The sequence below is a fragment of the Copadichromis virginalis genome, linkage group LG6 (genome assembly GCF_057382275.1).
Source record: "Copadichromis virginalis isolate Kocher_CV1m ecotype Utaka linkage group LG6, C_Virginalis_male_GT1.1, whole genome shotgun sequence".
In the NCBI taxonomy this organism is placed as follows: Eukaryota; Metazoa; Chordata; class Actinopteri; order Cichliformes; family Cichlidae; genus Copadichromis; species Copadichromis virginalis.
Window position 1 is genome coordinate 27,557,437 of NC_140623.1, and position 20,046 is coordinate 27,577,482.

At 39.5% G+C, this 20,046-nt stretch overlaps 1 protein-coding gene and 1 long non-coding RNA gene across 12 annotated transcripts in view; one reads left to right on the plus strand and one right to left on the minus strand.

The window, feature by feature from the left end:
• The window catches only part of palm3 (paralemmin 3), a 31,136-nt gene extending 15,104 nt beyond the window's left edge, over nucleotides 1-16,032 (plus strand). The window contains exons 2-8 of one of the 11 annotated variants that reach the window (XM_085459622.1): nucleotides 6,240-6,292; nucleotides 6,804-6,884; nucleotides 9,984-10,111; nucleotides 10,729-10,801; nucleotides 12,493-12,517; nucleotides 13,098-13,145; nucleotides 14,229-16,032. In XM_085459622.1, the coding sequence (XP_085315748.1) occupies nucleotides 6,248-6,292; nucleotides 6,804-6,884; nucleotides 9,984-10,111; nucleotides 10,729-10,801; nucleotides 12,493-12,517; nucleotides 13,098-13,145; nucleotides 14,229-15,184 (1,356 nt within the window). In that variant the 5' untranslated portion in view covers nucleotides 6,240-6,247 and the 3' untranslated portion in view covers nucleotides 15,185-16,032. The other 10 variants (XM_085459620.1, XM_085459623.1, XM_085459631.1 and 7 more) reach the window with 10 other exon arrangements.
• On the minus strand, nucleotides 12,475-19,019 carry LOC146707971 (uncharacterized). Its single transcript, XR_014920897.1, has 3 exons — nucleotides 17,946-19,019; nucleotides 16,420-16,619; nucleotides 12,475-12,917 (listed from the first exon to the last, which is right to left on the minus strand). It is a non-coding gene; the product is annotated as an uncharacterized LOC146707971 (long non-coding RNA).
• Nucleotides 19,020-20,046: the final 1,027 nt, after the last annotated feature.

The following is a 20,046-nucleotide window of genomic DNA, read 5'->3' on the forward strand; positions in this document are numbered from 1 at the left end:
AGTTGAAGACTCTATTCCCCAAGGCTGAAAAGAACTACAGCAATACTGAACAGAAACACAAATAGGACATTTAGAAGCAATATTGTAAATGAGCCTCAAGCTGATGCAATAAACTTTATACTTGATTTCAGCGTATGAGGTTTGCTTTTATGAAAGAAAAAAAGCTAACACTGTTAGTACTTAGGTAAGCTTATAGTAATTGAGGACACACGATACCGCACACTTATCTGCTCCCCACTCCTCTCAGTCGGCACCTTCTTTTATATTATTTTTATTTTTTTGATCTCCCATCTCCATCCCCACATCTCTTCAAAGCCCCTTTCACATAGTCATACATTGCCATTATGCATTTTTATGTGATTATTGTTGCCTTTAAGCCTGTAACAGAGCCAGTCACAGAGCTGAATCAACATCTGTGTGAAACAGGGAGCCAGCATAGCAGGACGCCATCCTGCACACCTACACTGCTGTGTTAGTCGTCAACCCTCTTTGTTTGCTTCGGGTTGAACCAGGAAAAGCAGTTTAATGAGGGGGTATTCTTAGCGTCATTATAGGATGAACTGTGAAAGGAGCTTTAAAAAAAATGGAGCAGAAACTTGCGGTGCTGGCCACCCTGCTTCTCTGTATTTCTGTCAGCAGCATGATTTCATCCTCACCCACAATCAAAATGTAAATGGGTGGCCTTTCAGTGACTCCCTCTCCTCACCGTCCTCCCCTATAATCTCAGTTTTTGACTAAATTGATGCAATTTCCCCAAAATATATTTAGGGTGTTATAGTGCTCCTGTTTAAGCCAGTTGTTCATCACAGGAGCTTTGTCAGTCATTTATCCCAATGTAGCAATGTCTGGACTCAAAGTGCACCATGTCACAATCTTGCTAGTCTCATACCAAAAGTTCAGTTTCCATGCTTCACTGCAGTTGCTGCTCTCATGTTTGAGTCATTTATTATTTTTAAAAAAGGTTCTGAGCTCAGAAACATCCTTTAGATTTCTATGACACCCATGTAGCAAGCTTATAGACATTGCATCTTTCCTACCACTATAGGTTGTATTCCACCTAATAGAGACCAACATGAGGCATTGATGCATGTGATGACTGCCTATCAGGTAACACTGACTGTGCTGATTGCATCCCACGCAGACTCTTTAGAGACTTTCTTTTTAAAGTGGTTTTTGTGGTATTTTCTCAGACTTTTCTTTACATTCGCCCTGTGATTTAGCTGAACATCAAAGTTTGTAGGGAAGTTGTTCTGGTCTTTTGATTAAGTGCCTTGCCTTTTAGAAATAACACTACCCAACTTTCCCATTTTTCAGTCTCATATGCAGTCAATTGTGCACTCCCCGTCGGTGTGGATCAGAGAACAGCACAAACTGCGAGCTGTAATTCTATAATACTTGTAGTTTGCATTGCAGACACCCTACTGTTCCTCCATCTGTTCCCACAGAACTAATGTCACTACACAAGCACTTGGTATACAGACTTCATGACTCCCCACTAGGCAAATATACATTTTTACATACACATGCATGCACGGCAAATATGCACCACATTCTTTTGCAACGGGGCAGGAGGAATGTTTGTAAAGAAACCCTGCTGGGGTAATGCTGAATGACGGTGACGCAACTCGACTTCCTCAGCCTTCCAATGAACACATCAATTAGCAGTTCATTGAAGTGTCCAAGAAGGGCCAACAGGCTGATGCAAGTCAGCGTGAATCGGTCAACTGGCGCTAAGCAAATGTATGGTTGCATCCCTTGAAGCTGCCATTTATTTCTGATAGTGGATAGTTGACCCTTACATTTCTCAAGAGAGATCTTTTCTATACCAGCCATTTTTATATGTCACAGAGGGGAAAGCACTACGACATCTAGAACTTTGAAAAACAAAGTTATTGATGGCTGAATTCTGCTCTTCAACCTGTCCTTGTATTGTTTATGTTGGCCCACATTCACACTGCTTTGGTTCACTGGCAAAATGGTTATTGTTAACGATATCTCAGCATTGCTAGACACACACAGACTACTGTGTGTGAGTGTGTGTGTGTGTGTGTCTGTGTGTGTGGTAGAGGGTCATACCACTGAGAGCAGATAGCTTCAATTGGCAAGCTTTGTGTTCGACGCAAATTACAGCATTCAAAACCAAATCTGGTTTAATGGAACTGATCTAAGCTGGCATGTAGCAGGTGTTACAGGTGAAGCATTATCTGTAATTAAATGCTGTAGTGGCAAAACTATGATTATGACCACATGACTTAATTGCCGCTGTCTGCTTCTGGGATGTATTGGATTTAGGCCAAATTAACAAAGGCCCTGAAGTCCCACACATTTATGCGCTGCTGGGCTTTCTTAATGCCAGAATATGATTGTGGGAGTCGTGTTAATATTCACAGTTGAGGTGAAAAGATTCATAGTTTAAAAAAAAGATTTCATATTCATATGACTCCTAATTTGGGGGGGGGGGGGTTGTTGACTTGACTTTTCAGTTTGTACTTGGGTGGTCTGCATTCGAGTGTCAATGAGAACGGGATAAAGATTAGCACCTCCAAGTCTGAAACCGTGGTTATCAGTCAGAAGAGGATGGATTACCCAGTTAGGGGTTGGTAATAAGTAGCTCTACCAAGTGGAGGAGTATCAGTATCTTGGGTCTTGGTCATAAGTGAGTAGAGAGTGGAACTGGAGACTGAAAATTGGTTTGGTGTTAGCAGTGATGTGGACGTTGTAGCTGTGGTGAAGTGAAGCTGTTGATTTACTGGTCGATCTATGTCCCTACATTCACCTATGGCCATGAGCTCTGGGTGAGACTGAAAGATTGAGATAATAGATACAAGTGGCAGAAATGAGTTTCCTCCCAAAGGTGGCAGGGTGTCCCTTAGAGACATGGTGAAGAGCTTGGTCATTCAAGAGGGGTTCAAGCCAATATCCCCCATGTGGAGGTTCAAGCATCTGACTAGGATGATTCCTGGCCACCTCCTGCGTGAGATGCTTCAGGCATTTCCTACCAGGAGGAGGCCCAGGGGCAGACCCAGGACTTGCTGGAGAGATTATGCCTCTCAGCCTGCTTGGAAAAACCTTTGGTGTCCTCCTGGAAGAGATGGCAAGGGAGGAGGAAGTCAGGTTGTTTCTGCTTAGACTGCTGTCCCCACAAATCAGATTTTTGTTTTTGTTTTACCATTTCTATCTATTCTAATATGGCCTACACATCTTCCCATCATGCACATCGTGCTGTTTTTTATCCTTTTAAAATATGCTTGTAGCGCATTTGCTTTAAGGTTCTACAGTTAGACAGTGTCAGTGGATTTGATTTGGAGCTGTATTAACAAAATTGACTTAGCTTGACTGATTGGTTTTGAAATCCTCCTCACCAGAGGGCATGGAAATCAGTTCTCCAGATGTTGGATGTTTTTCTTTGCGCCACTTCCAGGCTTTTAAAATTCCAGATTACAAATTTATTCTTTGGTTTAGCTGCAAACCCACTGACCTGAGTTTGATGACAATCAGGATCTGTTCTTCTAAATCCTTTGTTTTCTCTCTGGCTCTTTGTGTTACAGGTCAGTCACATTGACAATAAGTCGCAGTGACAATAAGAAATCACAGTCCCTAAGCAGTTGCTACATTTGCACATGTCACCTCCGTCCCCTTACATCTTTTCCGTTTCTGTAGCTTCAGCCAGCTTGACTTTCCTAGTCTCTTAACTTTTTGACTTTGTCAGCCTTCCCTTCTCTACCCTCTTGTATCATGTCTAATTATCGAAGTCTGTGTGTCTACGGGGAGCTCCTCAATACCTCCTCATCAAAGCTCTTGTTTGTGTTTGCTTGTTTATCTCTGGCTGCTATTCTAGGCGCTCTCCTGGAGCCCTGATGAGACACAAGCCGCCGCTCCCCACGGAGGGTTATACTGTAAGCTGTCACTGCACCTTCAGTCATTCAAAACCCTGGCACAATAAGATTTTGTCTCTTTCTACCTCTTTTGCTCTTTTGCTCTTGAAGGCTGCATTCTATGTTGTCTCTGTATATATAGCATATGTATATACTTTCCCATGTCTTTCTGCTGATGCTTTTACTTTGTGCACATTTTAGAGAACGGCAGAATAATGAGAGCCATGCTGGAGGTTGTGTCCTCATCAAAATTTTTCTCTTTCCTCCTTTTTTCCATCTTTCTCTGTTTCCCCTCTCCATACAAAGTGCATGCACATTTTCATATATTTTATTTGAGTCCCGCTCCCCCTCCACCACCACTACCTTCCCCACTCCTGGAGGGTGCCAAAAGGAATCCTTCAGGTGTTGGTAAGAGAAAGTTTCTTGCTATGATAAGCCCTGAAAGATCTACCATATTTTAGGAGCAACATAAGCTAAAGTGCTAGGTTGCCTTCTGGGAAGAAAGAAAAGAGACCTGATTTGCAATGTGCGTGTATCAGGATGGGGAGGGCATTTTGGGGAAAAACAAGCAATGTGTCCAAGAGTTGATGTGTCAAGGCTTATTCTGGCAGCTTCTTTAATTTTATTGAATTTGATGTGCCAGGATAAAGTTTTATTTTAGTCTCAAATCTGGCATCATCTCTGAAATGTAACCTTCCTGTTGGTGTGCTTATTGCCATCTTTATGAGGTTTTACAGGTTATGCATCTGGAAAGTGTTTTGCGAGTGCATGTTGTGCATTGGTAAGCACATATTTTGCGCTTCAAAGTGCCGCTTAGCAGCAGTAGTTGTGACAGCGTGGCATTTGGTATAGAAACGGCTCCCTGCATTAGTCAGATCTGTCCCAGTGTGACATCTCAGTTACCCTGGTGGCTAAATGTTTACTGGTGTAGGACAGCACTCCTAGCATACCACACAGGATTGACGGTGACAAGCAAAATGTTGCTGTCATTGTGTGGGGTAAAAACCCCCAAAAACGTCAATTTCCAATAACTGTTTTAATTATGTTTCCTATATTTTTATGGAACCTAGTCAGTGCTGAATTACATGCGGGTCAGAAATACGTGTTGTTTTTCTCCTAGGAAGTTAACTTTATTTTTAAATTTTATTTTAAGAGTTTCACTCTGTGGAGAGCAAAATATGGAGAGTTATGGCTTGTGATGGCAGGAAGTCGGTAATGACTGAGTTGCCGTGAGCTGGTTGCTATGTGTGGCTCTGCTCCTAGTTTGGGGTAACTCAAATATTATCCCACAGAGTGTCAGCTGCAAGGGAAAACAAATATTGTCTGTGCTTATCTTCTTGCAGATGCCTGAGGCTGCGTCATGACAAAAACAAAAAGCTTAATGGGGGTACTGGAAAGACATTTTGGGCGGATGATCGTGAGTCATATTGGGTCCGATAATGAGGATACATAGTAATGCTAGTCCAGCTGCATACTTCACAAATAGCAAAGGCTAAATTCCTGCCTTTGATTTTTGATACCGCTCATTAGCTGCCGCTGTCCTCTGATGTAGAGACTCAACTGCACTCCGAGAGTTGGGGACCAATGCAGAAATGTTGTTTGATTCTCATCTTTATACACTCTTCAAACCAGTGTTTCTCAACTGGGAGTACTAGAACCCCTAGTGTTAGTCTAAATAGAGCTGAGGGTTCTTGTGATTTTTATGTTAATTTAAAACCTATCAGTTATGCATGTTTTTTAAACAAAACTGTTGTAAGTTGATATAAAAATGTTTGACAAGCCACATTTTTATGTTCAGTATTTCTGTTTCCGATGCACTTTGTAACTGTCATTAGCCAGTTTCTAAACCAGACAGAGGAAGAAAAACAATGCTACAACACAGCAAAAATAAAGTCATGAAAATACTGTTTATCACTAACTTAGTGATGGATTTAAACAGCTAATGAGTAGTATTTTAAGTCTTTTTTTATGTTCAATGACACATATTATGCAGATGTCTTCTTTTTTTTTACTAGAAAATGCTTTGAGCTGCTCGGGCTTACTTCCCTTAGAGAAGACAATTCAAAGGAGGAACATTATTGAGAAAAGTTTGAAAAAAGTTTATGAAATACTGCTTCAGGCAAGAGACATTTTTTGCAAGAACACAAAAACCTCGTCAAAAACTGCATAACATGGACATCTCAACAAAAGGAAACACATAATAGGAATCCAGAGCATTCATCCAAAATAAGTGCTGAAGCTCATTCTCTCAATTCAGTGAATATGGTACATTTTGAGCATAAATGCATCCAGCTGACTCGCCTCATATTTGTTTAACCTCTGATCTTTAACCTTTGCTCCTATCCCGTCTTGTTTTTGTCCCAGGTGCCGAGATGGATGAGGCTGAGAAATACAAACAGCGCATTGAGGCCATCGCTGTGAGTCCACACACACACACACACACACACACACACACACACACACACACACACACACACACACACACACACACACACACATATATTTGTCTGCATACACGGAAAAAAAGAGGGTGAAGAGACCGTGCTCTTAGAGCTGTCCTTAACTCTTAAATATTTTAATGAGTGTGCTGCGTGCTGAGCCAGTCTGTCCCCGGTCCCACGAAAACAACACCAGTTTGCCAGGCAACAGCTGCTTTGAGCGTTATGTAAAATAGAGTACACCTAATGTTCACAGTGACAGTGTCCTATGACATGATGGGTGGTTAGATAGGTGTCCTCATTTCACTTCTCCTCTCCATTAACTTCTTCTTCATGGCTGCTTCTCACCTTTCTTTATTTCTGATGTGTTATTTACTCTTCCAAATCATCTTCCTGCTGCCTCTCTTCATTTCTACTAAACTCTCTAAGTATGTCCATATTTATTCTCTTTCCTTGCCATATTTCGCATTCCTCCACTTCTTTTTTGTAGGAGAAGCGTCGGTTGCAGGAAGAGCAGGACAGATCCAGAAGAGAGAAGGAGGATGAGAAGCTCAGACTACGGCAGTTCAAGGTCTGACACACACGTATTCAGGATGAGCTAACCTGTCTCATTCATTTACACACTTACTCACACAGAGAGACACAGCCTTAATTTCACTCAGCTAAAATCCTCCGTAGGCTCATTCCAGCTCATTCCAGCTTGTTAACAAGCAGATTGCCTCCAAATTTATTTCCTTTTCACATTCAGTATCTCACACATAGACACACGGATGAGCTGTAAGTACAGACTTGCACATTTCCTCGCCCTGTCACTCTCTCACAAGGTTAGCGGCAAGCCTTCCTTTGTTGAAATCAGTTTTTATGTGTGTGTTTACACACTCACATAGTTACAGAGCTGCTCTATTGTTTTCACATCATTTCCACACTGGTGTTCCAACTTCCTACTCCACTGTGTTATGCTGCCCTGGGGCACATTCCTCAAATTTTGTGAAATTTGTGCAGAAAGTGTTTGTGTGCATGCAGGTATGCATGTGTGTGCCAGTATAAATCCTGTAGCAGAATATTGTGTGTGCCTGTGAATTTGTGCAGAGTGCTCCAAATGTGCGTTTTTGAGATCAAAAGTCTATGTGCAAGAGGCTTCAGCGATTAATCTTACATGATTGTATTGCCGTCTCGCAGGAGTTATTATCGTTACAGCTTTTAGCACATTCATTAGCTTTGACATTGACTCTAACCTCTGGTTAGATGCAAGGATTTGATAAGTGGGAGTAGCAGCTTATATGCAGTTCCTGACCTGCAGAGAAGTTTAGAGGGGCCTGCCTAGCTAGCCAAAGGCACAGGGAGGGGAACAGAGCTAGGCTTGTCCTGCACAGCAGGAGAAAACACAGAGATGGTATTGTGACGTTTACTTTTGAGTAGGAAACTACTGGCCAACGGTGGCCAGATTATGAACACATGGGCCAATAATCTGGAACAGAGCGGTTTCTGAGAAGATTGCAGACATCGCCTCGTATTACAGAGTGAGAGATATCACTTTTACAAGATTTATATCACATTGAGGACTGTGATAGAGCTCACCCGGTGTCAGCTGGAATTGATTTGACCAGACATTTTAATAGAGAGACATGACACTCAATAGAAATCTATGCCTTCTATATGCCATGCTTTATTTCGAGGTAAGGTTTGAGCAGTTTTTATCAGATATGTGCTTTTAAATTAAGGTTATTTGATGTAATGCTTCGATTAACTGCACAAGCAGGTGCCTAGAGACATGTTAAGCAGAGATTCACAAGTTGCAATTTTCTTGGCCAACTGGGATTTCCTTTATAATATGGTAATATTGACTTTTGCCAATTTCAGAATATACAGTACATGTCAACAAAATCTGTCTATTATCATAACATTATCAAATGTTAGTTTTTGTAGTAAAACAAGATTAAATTTTAAATGTCCCCAAACTGCATTAAATATATTAGCGCAAGTGTTAATGAAATATTACTGCACTGTTTTCCTGTTTTATTATACTGCCACCTGCAGTTAGTTCAGAGGCCTTGAGTTTCAGTTAAACGTCTGTTGCTGGTAGCAACCACTACTAGCAATATGCTAACTCGGTTCCATAACCTAACAGCACAGTAAGAGTAACCTAACAGTAAGCTAGCTTAACTCTATTGCTTTCACTACGTTCCAGATATAACTTATCTAACCTTGCTGAACCACTATCTGTAGGTATTTCATTTTCTGAAGCTGTTTTATTAATATTCTTGTAGTCTATTAATTTCTACTAGCCCAGGTTAGCCTCGTGCTAAATAGGCTAGTAGCGGTGTGCTAACTGTCATTTGTTAAACTTTCTGACTGTGCTGTTAAACTTATATGTGGACTGCTGTAGTATAATATAATCACATTAGTAAGAATATTTTTATTTAATATTTCATATCTATATGTATACAAAACATAATAAATCAGAATAATAAAAAAATAAAAGACAGAAGATAAATATAAATTCATACAGCTCTGTTCCCCTGTGCTAACAAGTAGCAAAAAAAAAGTCTCTTGGTTTCTGGCCAATCCACCAAATGAAATACTCAACAAATGCAAAAATAAAATATCACAGAGCTTTTCAAACCTGTCAATAATTTGACTGTTTGGATACCATGTTTTCTTTAAAAATCATGCTAAATCCAGTAGTACAATATTAGAAAGCTTTTCAACTTCACTGATTCAAACATATGTCCCAAGTCACATTTATTTGTTTTCATCATTTTATTACCATACCTTCGAAGTAAAAGTTGTGAAGCATCTAAAAGATCTTCCTACAGAGTTATTAGTTGTGCGCACACCTCTTGTGTCAGGTCTTGTGTTGGTATCTTAAGGTGGCAGAAGAGTTGAAATTATATACAGTGTGTTGATTGTGTGCCTAGACAATAGACGGTCTGTTTTTTTTTAAAGGATGTAGTCACCATGATTTCAGCTGCTGGTTTGTCCTGTTACGAAACCTGACCACTTTATTGTGGGATTTTGAAATTAGACACGATGGATACGAAGCTGCATGTTTACTGGCTAACCACTTGTGAGTGACATATTGTTAACTAATCAGCAGTACCCTTTATAATCCTCCTGTCTGAGTCTTAAAATTACTATAATTTATAAAATGAATAATGTTCCATTTAATGTGACCTGTAACAGTGTTTGAGTCCAGTAAAGTCATCAGGAAAGTGTTTACTGAGGTCAAAGACCGAGGGGGCAGAGGACTGTTTTCCCATAAACCTCTATGCAACGATAAGTCTTGGAGCCACGTCCCTCTTTTATTATGTCTGTGGTGTAGACTGTGTTTCATGGATGGTTTGGCAAAGTGAATATCATTAGACACACAATGATAATGCTGGGAGTCTTAAAATACAGGAGAAAACATGAAAAAACTGAATGTTGGCAGGCCTCCAGTGCTGCTAATAAGCTAGTTTATCTATTGATTTGCAGTGCTGCTTAAACATATGACTGAAAATGATCTGAGATATAATCAGGATATATATAAAATATTTGCAGTCTATTTCTCCATATTATTACCCTCTAAACCCATCAGTAATATAATTACATTAATGAACTACAATACTAATGAAAGTTGGTTCACTGTTTTTCCCCCTTCATCTCCTTCACCCCTTCTTTGTTCCTGTAGAGGAAGTCGCTGAGAGAGCAGTGGTTAATGGAAGGAGCTCCCTTATCCCCAACCTCTCTGGACGCTGAGAGCCTTCACTCACCTCCATCGAGTGCCCAGGCCCAGCATATGGAAGAGCACATTGAAAAGTATATCCACAGTTTGTGGGATTTTGTGTGTGTGCATCTGTGTGTTAGTGCTAGAAGACAAGGAAGACATTTTGTGTTTGTCTGAGACAGTTAGCAAAGCAGAGAATGAGAGAAGTGTCACAATTCAGTTGTTTTTGCATAGTTGAAACTTCATGTATATTGCAGAATACCCTCTTCTGTTTCAGTCTTCTAATAGTTTTCTTCTCTTTTTTTGCTTTTGTTGTACATAATGTATTCTTTGGCAAAACTGAATTTTAATCCTGCCAGTACTGAACTCACGCAGAGAAGGAGCCACACACGAAGAGATTTTTCTGAACTGTAGTGCACAAAGTTGTCAAAGCTCTGAAAATTACAAAGATCCCACTCTAATTATTCCAAAGGTCCACAGCTTTGTATCACTTTCCTATAAGTTTTCCAGCACATGTTGTACATGGCCTTTGAGGAAATGTAAACTAAAATTTTGGGGGAAAGTGCTTGTAGTAGTGATGCCTACTATTATTCAGTTAGGGTAATGTAATATTTACCCAAGTTCTTTTAGACCTTACCCAGTATGAGGATGTTGTTATCATAGGTTTGATTGTGTTTGTTCTTTCTTTGTACGTTTGTGTCCATCTCAGGTCGCAGTCAGAGAATAAGCAGTTGGCAGACGAGCAAGAAAAGCTGGAGCAAAGGACAGAGGATGGTGAAACGGTGCGGTAGTTGTGTGCTCACACACACTCACACTCACCCACTCACCCAGTCACTATGTGGACACAAAAGGGGTTGGTATATGTGTTGAACAAGCTTGCTCCATCATCTTCCATTAAGCAGAAAATTTCCCACAACCTCTGTCTGTGGCTTTTTGCCATGCATAATGCATTCCACTCTTAATGTACCTTTGATGTAGCACCTCTTGTTCAAAAGCAGGAACTTTATAAATGCAAGCAACCCCGTTATGTAAACAATACGGCATTAGATCCTCTCTTGAATTATTGTTTTAGCTCAAGCCAAGGCCGTGTATGTGTACTTCACGTCCGAAGGCCTTTATAGTCGGACAAAAGTTGTCTGTCCTCGTCTACTGCCTGCTCCAGGGTCTTTTAGTAAAGTTTGTCATACTTGTATATCTTAACCTTGGCTTTTGGAGCTCAACTAAAATCAGTAGGAGACGTAAACAGAAGATTCCACTTTTAATAGGTTTTACAGCCTATTAGCCATGCTGGCTGTGATAGAGGAACCTTTGAATGCTTGACCTTATCTTCTGTGAAAATTAAATGTTTTAAACAAGCTCAGCCAATAAGGCTTTGATTTTAGTGGGCCAGACTGGGAGTGAGTGAAAGGTACAGTACATCTGATAAACCAAATTCACATTTTTCTTCACTTCTTGCGTGTTTGATGTGGTTAAGTACTTTAGATGGGGTCAACTTTCACCGGTTACAGCAAAACCACATAAATTTTGCTCATCAGCTGCAGCAGCAGCTTGTTTATAGGGAGCTGGCAAAATAAATTGTGTCGAACGCTAAATCTAAAGGAGGAGGACTGGGACGTAGCTTATTAATGACTCATCCAGCAAACATAAAATCATTATCTCAGTGCAAATCATCAGCTAGTCTCTCCATCCATGTTACATCAGCATGATTACGTTGGCCAAAAACATCTGAACAGACAGCGGTGCTGTGCTAGCTTTACACTGATTGAGTGGTGCTGACTAACACAGCAGGGGTGAAAGCTCAAGCCACAGCAACAAGTAGATAAGTTAGTCAGTATGTGAATAAATGCCATTAACACTGCAATCATTCTGCAAGCACATTCACACACCACAGAAAATAATATGTGGTGACCTTTAAAAAAAACTGTAGAGCGAAGTTTTAGGCTAAAATGCCAAAATTTCAGTCACTAAAAGTGGAGAATGAGCTTCTTGGATGGTCTGCAATTAGGTAATTGCATTAGAAATGCCCCAAAGGGCATCAACATCACAATAACGGTTGAGAGAGTCAGTGACTCGAATTAGCAGAGGTGACGCCAGCAGGCAGCTGCTGGCTACAGCCACAGTCTGTTCAGAAATAAAGCTTCATTTCTTTCTTTCATGCTATTGTGGTTGTTGCTTTTTTAATGTTTGTATTTTATGACAGAGCATTGACTTTAAGTACACTTAAAATGTGCATCATCTTTTTTTGGCTGCTCCCTTTAGTGGTTGCCATAGCGGATCATCTGTCTCAATCTCATCAGATCTCACCCATTTGAAGGGGGAAGTTTAGTCAGTTTAGATCAGTTTAAACTGCACTTGTCTTAACTGATTATAGTGTTGGGTAGAAATTAGCAAACTTTATAAAGTCAACACTTCACAATGTCACCATTTGAGTACAATACATTTCATTTGTCCCCTGTTCCTTTTTACCCAACAGGTAAAAATGTTACATGCTGGAGATGGTAAGTAGATGAACATCTCTTTGGGAATTAAGAAATGTAAAAATGTGGTGCTTTGCTTTTCATTGTCTTTTTAATCAAAGAAAGTGATAAATTCAGTAAATCAACCCTGAAAAATAGTTTAAATTCATAAAGAATTTGTATGTATAAATGTAGAGTGAGGTATTGCTGTCATCCATCTGCCTGCTTCACTTAACACTCACATGGTATTCTGTCCAAAACCTTTTAATGTGTGCGTGCACACTTTTCTGGCACCTACCAACTATCAGTCAACAGCTGCGCTACTAATTCTGCTTTTACTTAATTGCATCAGTCCATACTGGTTAGATTTCATTTCTTTAATTCTGGGACTTCGTCCAGCTTCTCTTTCTTTACTTGCAATGGATTGTGAATGGATGCCATCCTATAGAAAAGAATAACGTTATTTAGTCAGGACATGACAGCTTATCCAAAGCACAGGTGTAATAACTGATGCACTACACCTTATACTGTAAATTCTGGTTAATTATTGCTCCATCATGTTCAGCATGCTCAAGTTACACATTACATGTCTATTAATAACTAATTATTTTGTCCTTAGAAGTGGTCAGTGATGTTGCACAGAATGGAGAAAACAATTCAACTGGATCAGGTGGGCATAGGACATTCACCTCAACAGAATATCATCCGGAAACATCCAGGCTTTTATTAAAATCTCCGTCATCATCCTGAGCCTGATAAAATCTTATCCTTTCTCTGTCCTTCCTCTTGTTAATTCTTATCTAATCACCAGCTTGTGCTGACCCTGTTTATCTCACCTCAAAGACCACGTAATTCCCTGCAGATGTGCTTGTCTATATGAGTTGTATACACTGATAGAAATTTGCATTATAAAGGACAGAGTGGCACACGCGTACCTATGCTGTACTGGAAGATCATATATTCTGTTATGAATAATTACACATGTTGGATAAGGGTTTGAATTTAAATATATGCTAATAGAAACCTAAGTGCATAACTTGCATTTTTATAGTTCAGCAGGTTCATGGACATGTCCGTTGGGATGCTACTCAAGCTGTTAAAGTAGACAAAAGAGTTGGTGAAATGTAATCAACCCATCCATTTATATTGAAATCATCCAGTGCCTAAAACTTTCTTGTCCAGACTGCAGAATTTAAATGGCTTCAAAAACATTAGTTGGCATACGTATCTAGTTTAAGTCCAGTCCTTTTTCCATTCTCGTGTCTCCAACTCTTTATAAAGCTAGTACTTCTTTACCTCATGGCCGAGCCTAAAAGGTTTAGCATATATTTATTTTTTTACTATTTGATATATACACTATTTCAACATCAGCTAAAAAATATATCTATATTATTATTATTTTTCTTTTTTAATGTATTTTTAGCTGATGTTGAAATGGTCAATATGTTCTGCTTCATTCAAATGGATACCTCTCTTCATTAGTATGCACTTCATGGAGCAGGTCAATAATTTTTCCATCTAATGGATCATTCATGGATAGAAAACCGTTTGGTTAAATGTTGCACATGAATTGGCTGCACTGAGCTAATGATGTAAAAAGCAACCTCTAACTGTATTGAAAAGCTGCTTCTACACCAGCCATTATGAATGTTTATAATCAATGTAAAAGGTTCAGTTCAATACTGATGAATGAAGAACATTTTTTAACGAATTTTGTTGACCTTTATTGATATGTATTTGTTGGTTTCTTCAGAAAAAAGTGAAAGTGATACGGAGGTATACCAAGAAGCACTACTGGATGAAAATGGAGTCATTGTAACCAATGGTGTGGAAAACACTGAAGTTAGTGCTTCAGATGAAAATAATCAGTCACTCACTAATGGGCCAACCAGTGATGTTAGTGTGGAGATGGGAAAGAATTTGGATGTTTCTGAGGAAGATCCAGTCAAGGTTCCAAATACCAATGTTAAAGAAGAGGAGGAAGAAGAAGGGACTCTGGTGATGAGAGCAGAATGCATCTTCATCACAGATGATGGGGATGATGTTTCTGGAGAGGTTGTGCCGCAGGCAGATCAACAGGAGTCCGTGCAGTCAGACCAGATCCTTCTGCCAAATCCAGAAGCAGAAGCCAGCAAAGAGGGAGGGGAGGCTGCAGAGGAGGATGTACAAACAGAAACTTTTACAGAGCCAGAGAGTGAGCCATTGGGAGACATAGATGATAGCATAAAGGCAAATCCAGGTGAAGATGAAGATAGAGATGTAAAAACTGAGGGCCAGGACAACGAATTGAAAGATCCAGCCTGTGTGCAGTCGCAGTCCCTAATCAGTCCTCCAGAGAGCACTGTGGTGGCTTTGTTGCCTGTCTATACTGAGGCACAACCTTCTAATCTTAGTCCCAATCTACAGGTTCAAGCTGAAGAATCAGCAGCAGTACCAGAGGAAACTGAGGCAGCATCAAAAGCACAAGAGGCTACCTGTCTTACTGATCAGTTCCAGGAGGTGCCTCTGGCTGATGCCCAAGAAAACCAAAGAACAGAGGCAGGGTCTGGGGAACAGGAACCCCTTCTGTTGAACGCCAAAGCCCCCAGCACCATGGTAGAGCCAGCAGGCGCTGACAGCCCAGCCAATGCTGGGGCACCGAGCCCAAACGCAGCTAGCCAAGGAGAGTCAACCAAGCCCAAAAAATGCGACTGCTGCTCTGTCATGTAAATGCCCTCTGTGTACATGCATTTACTCTCAACCTCTTCACTCTGCCAGTATCCTTCAGCCTGTGCATTGGCTGCTCAGTTCATAACAATTACTTCCCTCATCTCTTTGTTTTGTGCATCCATCCATTTTTTTTAATAAGAATGCCTGGAAGCTGCTTCCCTTTCCTCCACTGTCCACTGCCAACATTCCTAGTATTCCTCTTGAAATTTCCTCATCCCCAGTCTCAAGCTTTGATGCTGCAACAGGAAGTGTGCTCGCTCCAACATGAGGAGAGGAATCACATGGACTGAACTAGTTTTAAAGTGGAACTACAGTTTTAAAAAGAAAAACCACAGTTTTTTTTTGGGCCACACTGTTTTGAGTTTGATAAAATTCTCTTGAGAGAACAAAAATGATTTCATGTATTTTACATTATTTGCTGAAGTCATTTTGTAGTTTTAAAAATCTGAGTTGTAACTGGAAAATTGCAATGTTATGGAAAGGTTCATAAATTTCTGGAGATATTCTGTTTTACTGACTTGAAGCTGGACTGTTATCGCTTTAGGCTTTTTAATAAATGTTTTTAATCCCACTACAGTAGCCTAAACAGGTTTAACCAACTGACTATTTGGTTAAATTGTGTCATTTATAAACAGTGTGCTCCATTGATAGTTAAAAAAATATTACCTAAAAGTATGATACATATGGGTTTTTTTTAAAAAAAATTCTTAACATGGAAGGCCTGGAATTCCTGAGATGACTCTGTTACAAATGTACATACTGTATACAGAAAGCGTGTATAATTTTTTTTTTTTTTTTGAAATGATTTAATGATTAAACTGTCATTTGCAATACTCTTCTTAACATAACTTGGTCTGCATTCAGAGTGTTTGTTCTTCAAATACTGGATTTATCCCAAAACATCATCCATGCTTCATGCAAAAGAAATGCAAAAACGGCTGTATTACATTTTTTCTCTGTTCATGGTTTTTTACCTAGTTATATAGACACCACTAGGAAACAGAATTTAAGATTCAGATTGAGAAATCCCACGACACAAAACTTAACTTTGCATGTATTACTACATGCAGTTTACTTTTAGATTGTATTTCTTGGTTTTTATTTTGGACATACTGCTTAGAAAAAGATATGTTAAAGCATTGAAAGGTGAATCATGAGTGCACACTGGACCAGTCTTCCAAATGTATGCACATGAAGCTTTTTATTATGAAAGAAATAAGGGAACTAGTCATCACCTTTTGGCAGTAGCTGGTGTTCCCTTCAACATATCTCACTGCATGTGCTTCTCCCAGGTCTTGGGATAGTCCCATGGATAACAGCAGGGTCTTCTTATTGACCAGACTAAAGCTGGAGTCTTTGGAGAAAGGACTGCAGCATGTCCTCGAACTGAAAAGAAGTCCTGCTGAGCTGAGAGCTCCCAGAATCTCTGCTCCATCTGACAACAAAGACATTTCAAAAAGTTATTGCATGGGGATCCTGTACCTCTCTAAACTAGGTTGAAACATCACTGTGCAGATTGGCTGTGCATGGATATATTTGTCCAAGCTATAAATTACATATTTACAAATTTGCTATTATAGCCAACCCTTTCTTTCAACACCAAGATTAAGTCTACTGACCTACACGCTTATTTCTTTCAATTTAAGATTTCTTTCATTTATTATTGTAGCATTTCTTTATCATGTATGGTCATTTTATACAGAGATATTTCAGTGATTAAATGTGCAGTTTAAAGTCCTCACACTGGCAGAAGGCAAAGTTTCACTGGTCCGGCCCACACATCCATGTCACACCTAGGACAGGTTACTAGTCTGTTGCAGAGCTAACAAAGAGAGACAGACAATAAATTTCCACCTACAGCCAATTTGGAATTATTGGTTGAGCTAATATGCACATGTCTGGACTTCAGAAAGAAGACAGAGTGCCTCAGAGAGCCCACTTAGGCACACGGAGAACATATGACCTCCAGACAGACATGAGCCAGCCAACTGCAGCATTCAAACCCAGGAAATTCCTGCCGGGAGGTAACAGTGCTAGTCACTGCTGTTGTGCATAGCATTGCAAAACAGGCAGATATTCCTCCATCGCCATCACTCTTTCCTTTCAATAACAGACTTAACGAGACTTAATGAGATATTGCCCAACCGGTGTTATTACTTGGCTTAACTCTGGTTAAGAATGCCTTAAAAAGCAAAGTTGTTCAGTTACTTGGTGCAAACCACAAGTTGTCTTCTCATCTCAAGAGCTCAGTGTTAGATTTGGTAATATGTAGGGGAGCATCTGAGAAAGAACTTCTCATTTATGATTTAATAGCCTGAAACCTGAACAATTAAAAAACTTGCACACAATATATTGGAACAGCCTGTATCGTGTTAACATTATTACTAGATTTTCATATTTAAGATTTTCTCTCTATGGGGAGAGCAGATGATGAATTTTACGCTTAAAGCAGCCACGCTGGCAAAGGTACTTAAACCAACCCAAAAGCTTTCAAACGTCTCTGCTAAATAAAGCAAAAGTGAGGTTTTAATATTTTTCCATTTCTTCTCAATTTAAAACAGATTTATCACAACTGATAAAATGAAGAGTGCATACAACTTGAGGTCATTGACCATTTGTTACTCAAATATTGCATTAGACTGAATGTTGAGTTTACCAAACGTGGTGTAAACAACACACAATCCTTTCACCCATCCTGGAATTTCCAGCACTAAAAAACTGAGAATGTGAAAGAATTGAACTAGAAGGAAAACCTCTTTACCAGACACATTTTCAGTGAGACCCCACGGTGCGACGGACATCATGTTTGCGATACTTCTCACACTTCTCTGTTTGGTGTCTGTGAGCCGTTCAGCTCCTGTGGCCTGTGAAAAGTTGGTCAAGCCTTTGGAACAGTTTGATATTCACAATGTGACAGGAAGGTGGTCTTTAGTCGCTGTCAGTCTGAAATTTGATTCCATTGCCAGAAGAAGAGCCAGTGTAGTTGTTGATATCCGCAACTCCTCGTACATCACAGCTGAACGAGTTGCTGGCAGATGCCAGTATGAACTCCTTGACTTTACTTTGGAAGGCCACGTCTTAACCATGACGGCGAGAAATGTCAACCTCACTGGAACTTTGTTTTATACATCCTGTGCAGACTGTATGGTGCTCACCATGCACATCAAGTCCCCCACTTACCGCGCAGTGGAGTTCTACGTGCTTAGCCGGAGGAGACAGCTGGAGCAGAAGGAGATGGAGGAGTTCAGTGCTCAAGTGCTGTGTCTCAGCATGCCTCCACCTATTGTGATGGATCCTAAAATGGAGCTTTGTCCTGTACAGACAACCAACCAACAAACTGACCAGAGAACGATAGAAGTCCCATAAAGGGAGCAAGGGGAAAGAAGAAGAAGGAGGCGAAGAAGACAGTTAACTTCAATGTGCCAAATGTCAGCGTATAGTGTGACAAAAAGAATAACAATTGATGATCATGTGTTGGAAGCTATAAAAACGAGTTCTAATTCTCCATTTTTTTAATCTGTGTTTTTTTTTTATGTTTAAGGACCAACAACAGCTTGTTGAACCTGTTCTTGTTGGATGGTTTTATGAGTTTTATGTGATCCATTATATAGTGCATTTAATCATATCTTGCAAATGACATACTGCACATCAAAAAATGTCTATATTTTTGCTTGTAAATTACCATGCTAGACCAAGACTGTAAAATGATTTTTATTGTAAATTTATAACTTTAATCTCAGAAGTTCTCAGTCTTTTCTCTGCACATTACCCCACTATACCACTTCATCATTTTTAAATTACCTTGATAAGCCCTTTTACACAGAAGTAAATAGAAGCTCTCTGAAAAATGTATTCAAATACATAGTATACTGAGAGGTTAACCAAAGTATTTTGTTTAACCAAGAGCATCAGAATAGTAGCTTTAGCTAACGGTATTGCTCCATATCTTTGGGTGTACTAATGTTATATTACTAACCTACTGAAATTGCTAGTGCATCAAATATAGCACGCTAGTACATTTTCATATGCTGTTAATTAAATTCCTATGTTGCGTATTATGATGATACCTTTTTTCCCCTTGTCCTCGGGAAGAGCAAAGTGGGAAACTGTAGCATCATAATAAACCAAACTAAAGTAATTATGGGTTCACATGGAAGTATTCATAGTCTGCTTCAGTATTCCCAGTGTGCAAAGAAAGATAAAGTCTGTTTAGTTTTGTTGTGCAGTGGGAAATTGTGAAACTTGAGATTAATGACATCCAGTTTACCGTAACAAAAATGACTATCCACACACGGTTTCATGATATTTCATGTTCGTCATGTTGCATATTTGGTAAGCAGTAGGTCACACCTTTTAAAATGTGTGCTTGTCTTTAAGGTAGAATAAGAATGTGAAAATATAGCTTTCAATCAGCATCAATTCATGACAAAAATTAGTTCACTGTTTGACTTTTTTTTTCCATTATTTTGTTGATGATAGAATAAAAGTGTATCCCTATTCAGTAACTGAATCTGATTTTGCTACAGTTCACAGAAATTTCTGCTATTTCAAAATCATAGAACCTGTTATTGCCAGTGTTGCATAACTGGAGGGTTCTGATCCAACTAAATAGTTGTACACAGTACAGAAGAGGGTAACTGGCTTCAGCACTATTTTATAGCAGTTTATATCATTTTAAAGAAATATATGTACGTCTATTTTGACGTTCTTATTCAGTAAACTTCTCTTATTTAGTTTGGAGCTTTTATATGCTGTGAACTGTTCTAACATAACATCCAGCTAATTGCAAAAATATGCCAAACTGAAAATATTTTTAGCCCTTCAGAAGCTACCTTAAATACCAATCGAAAATGAGTGCTGCA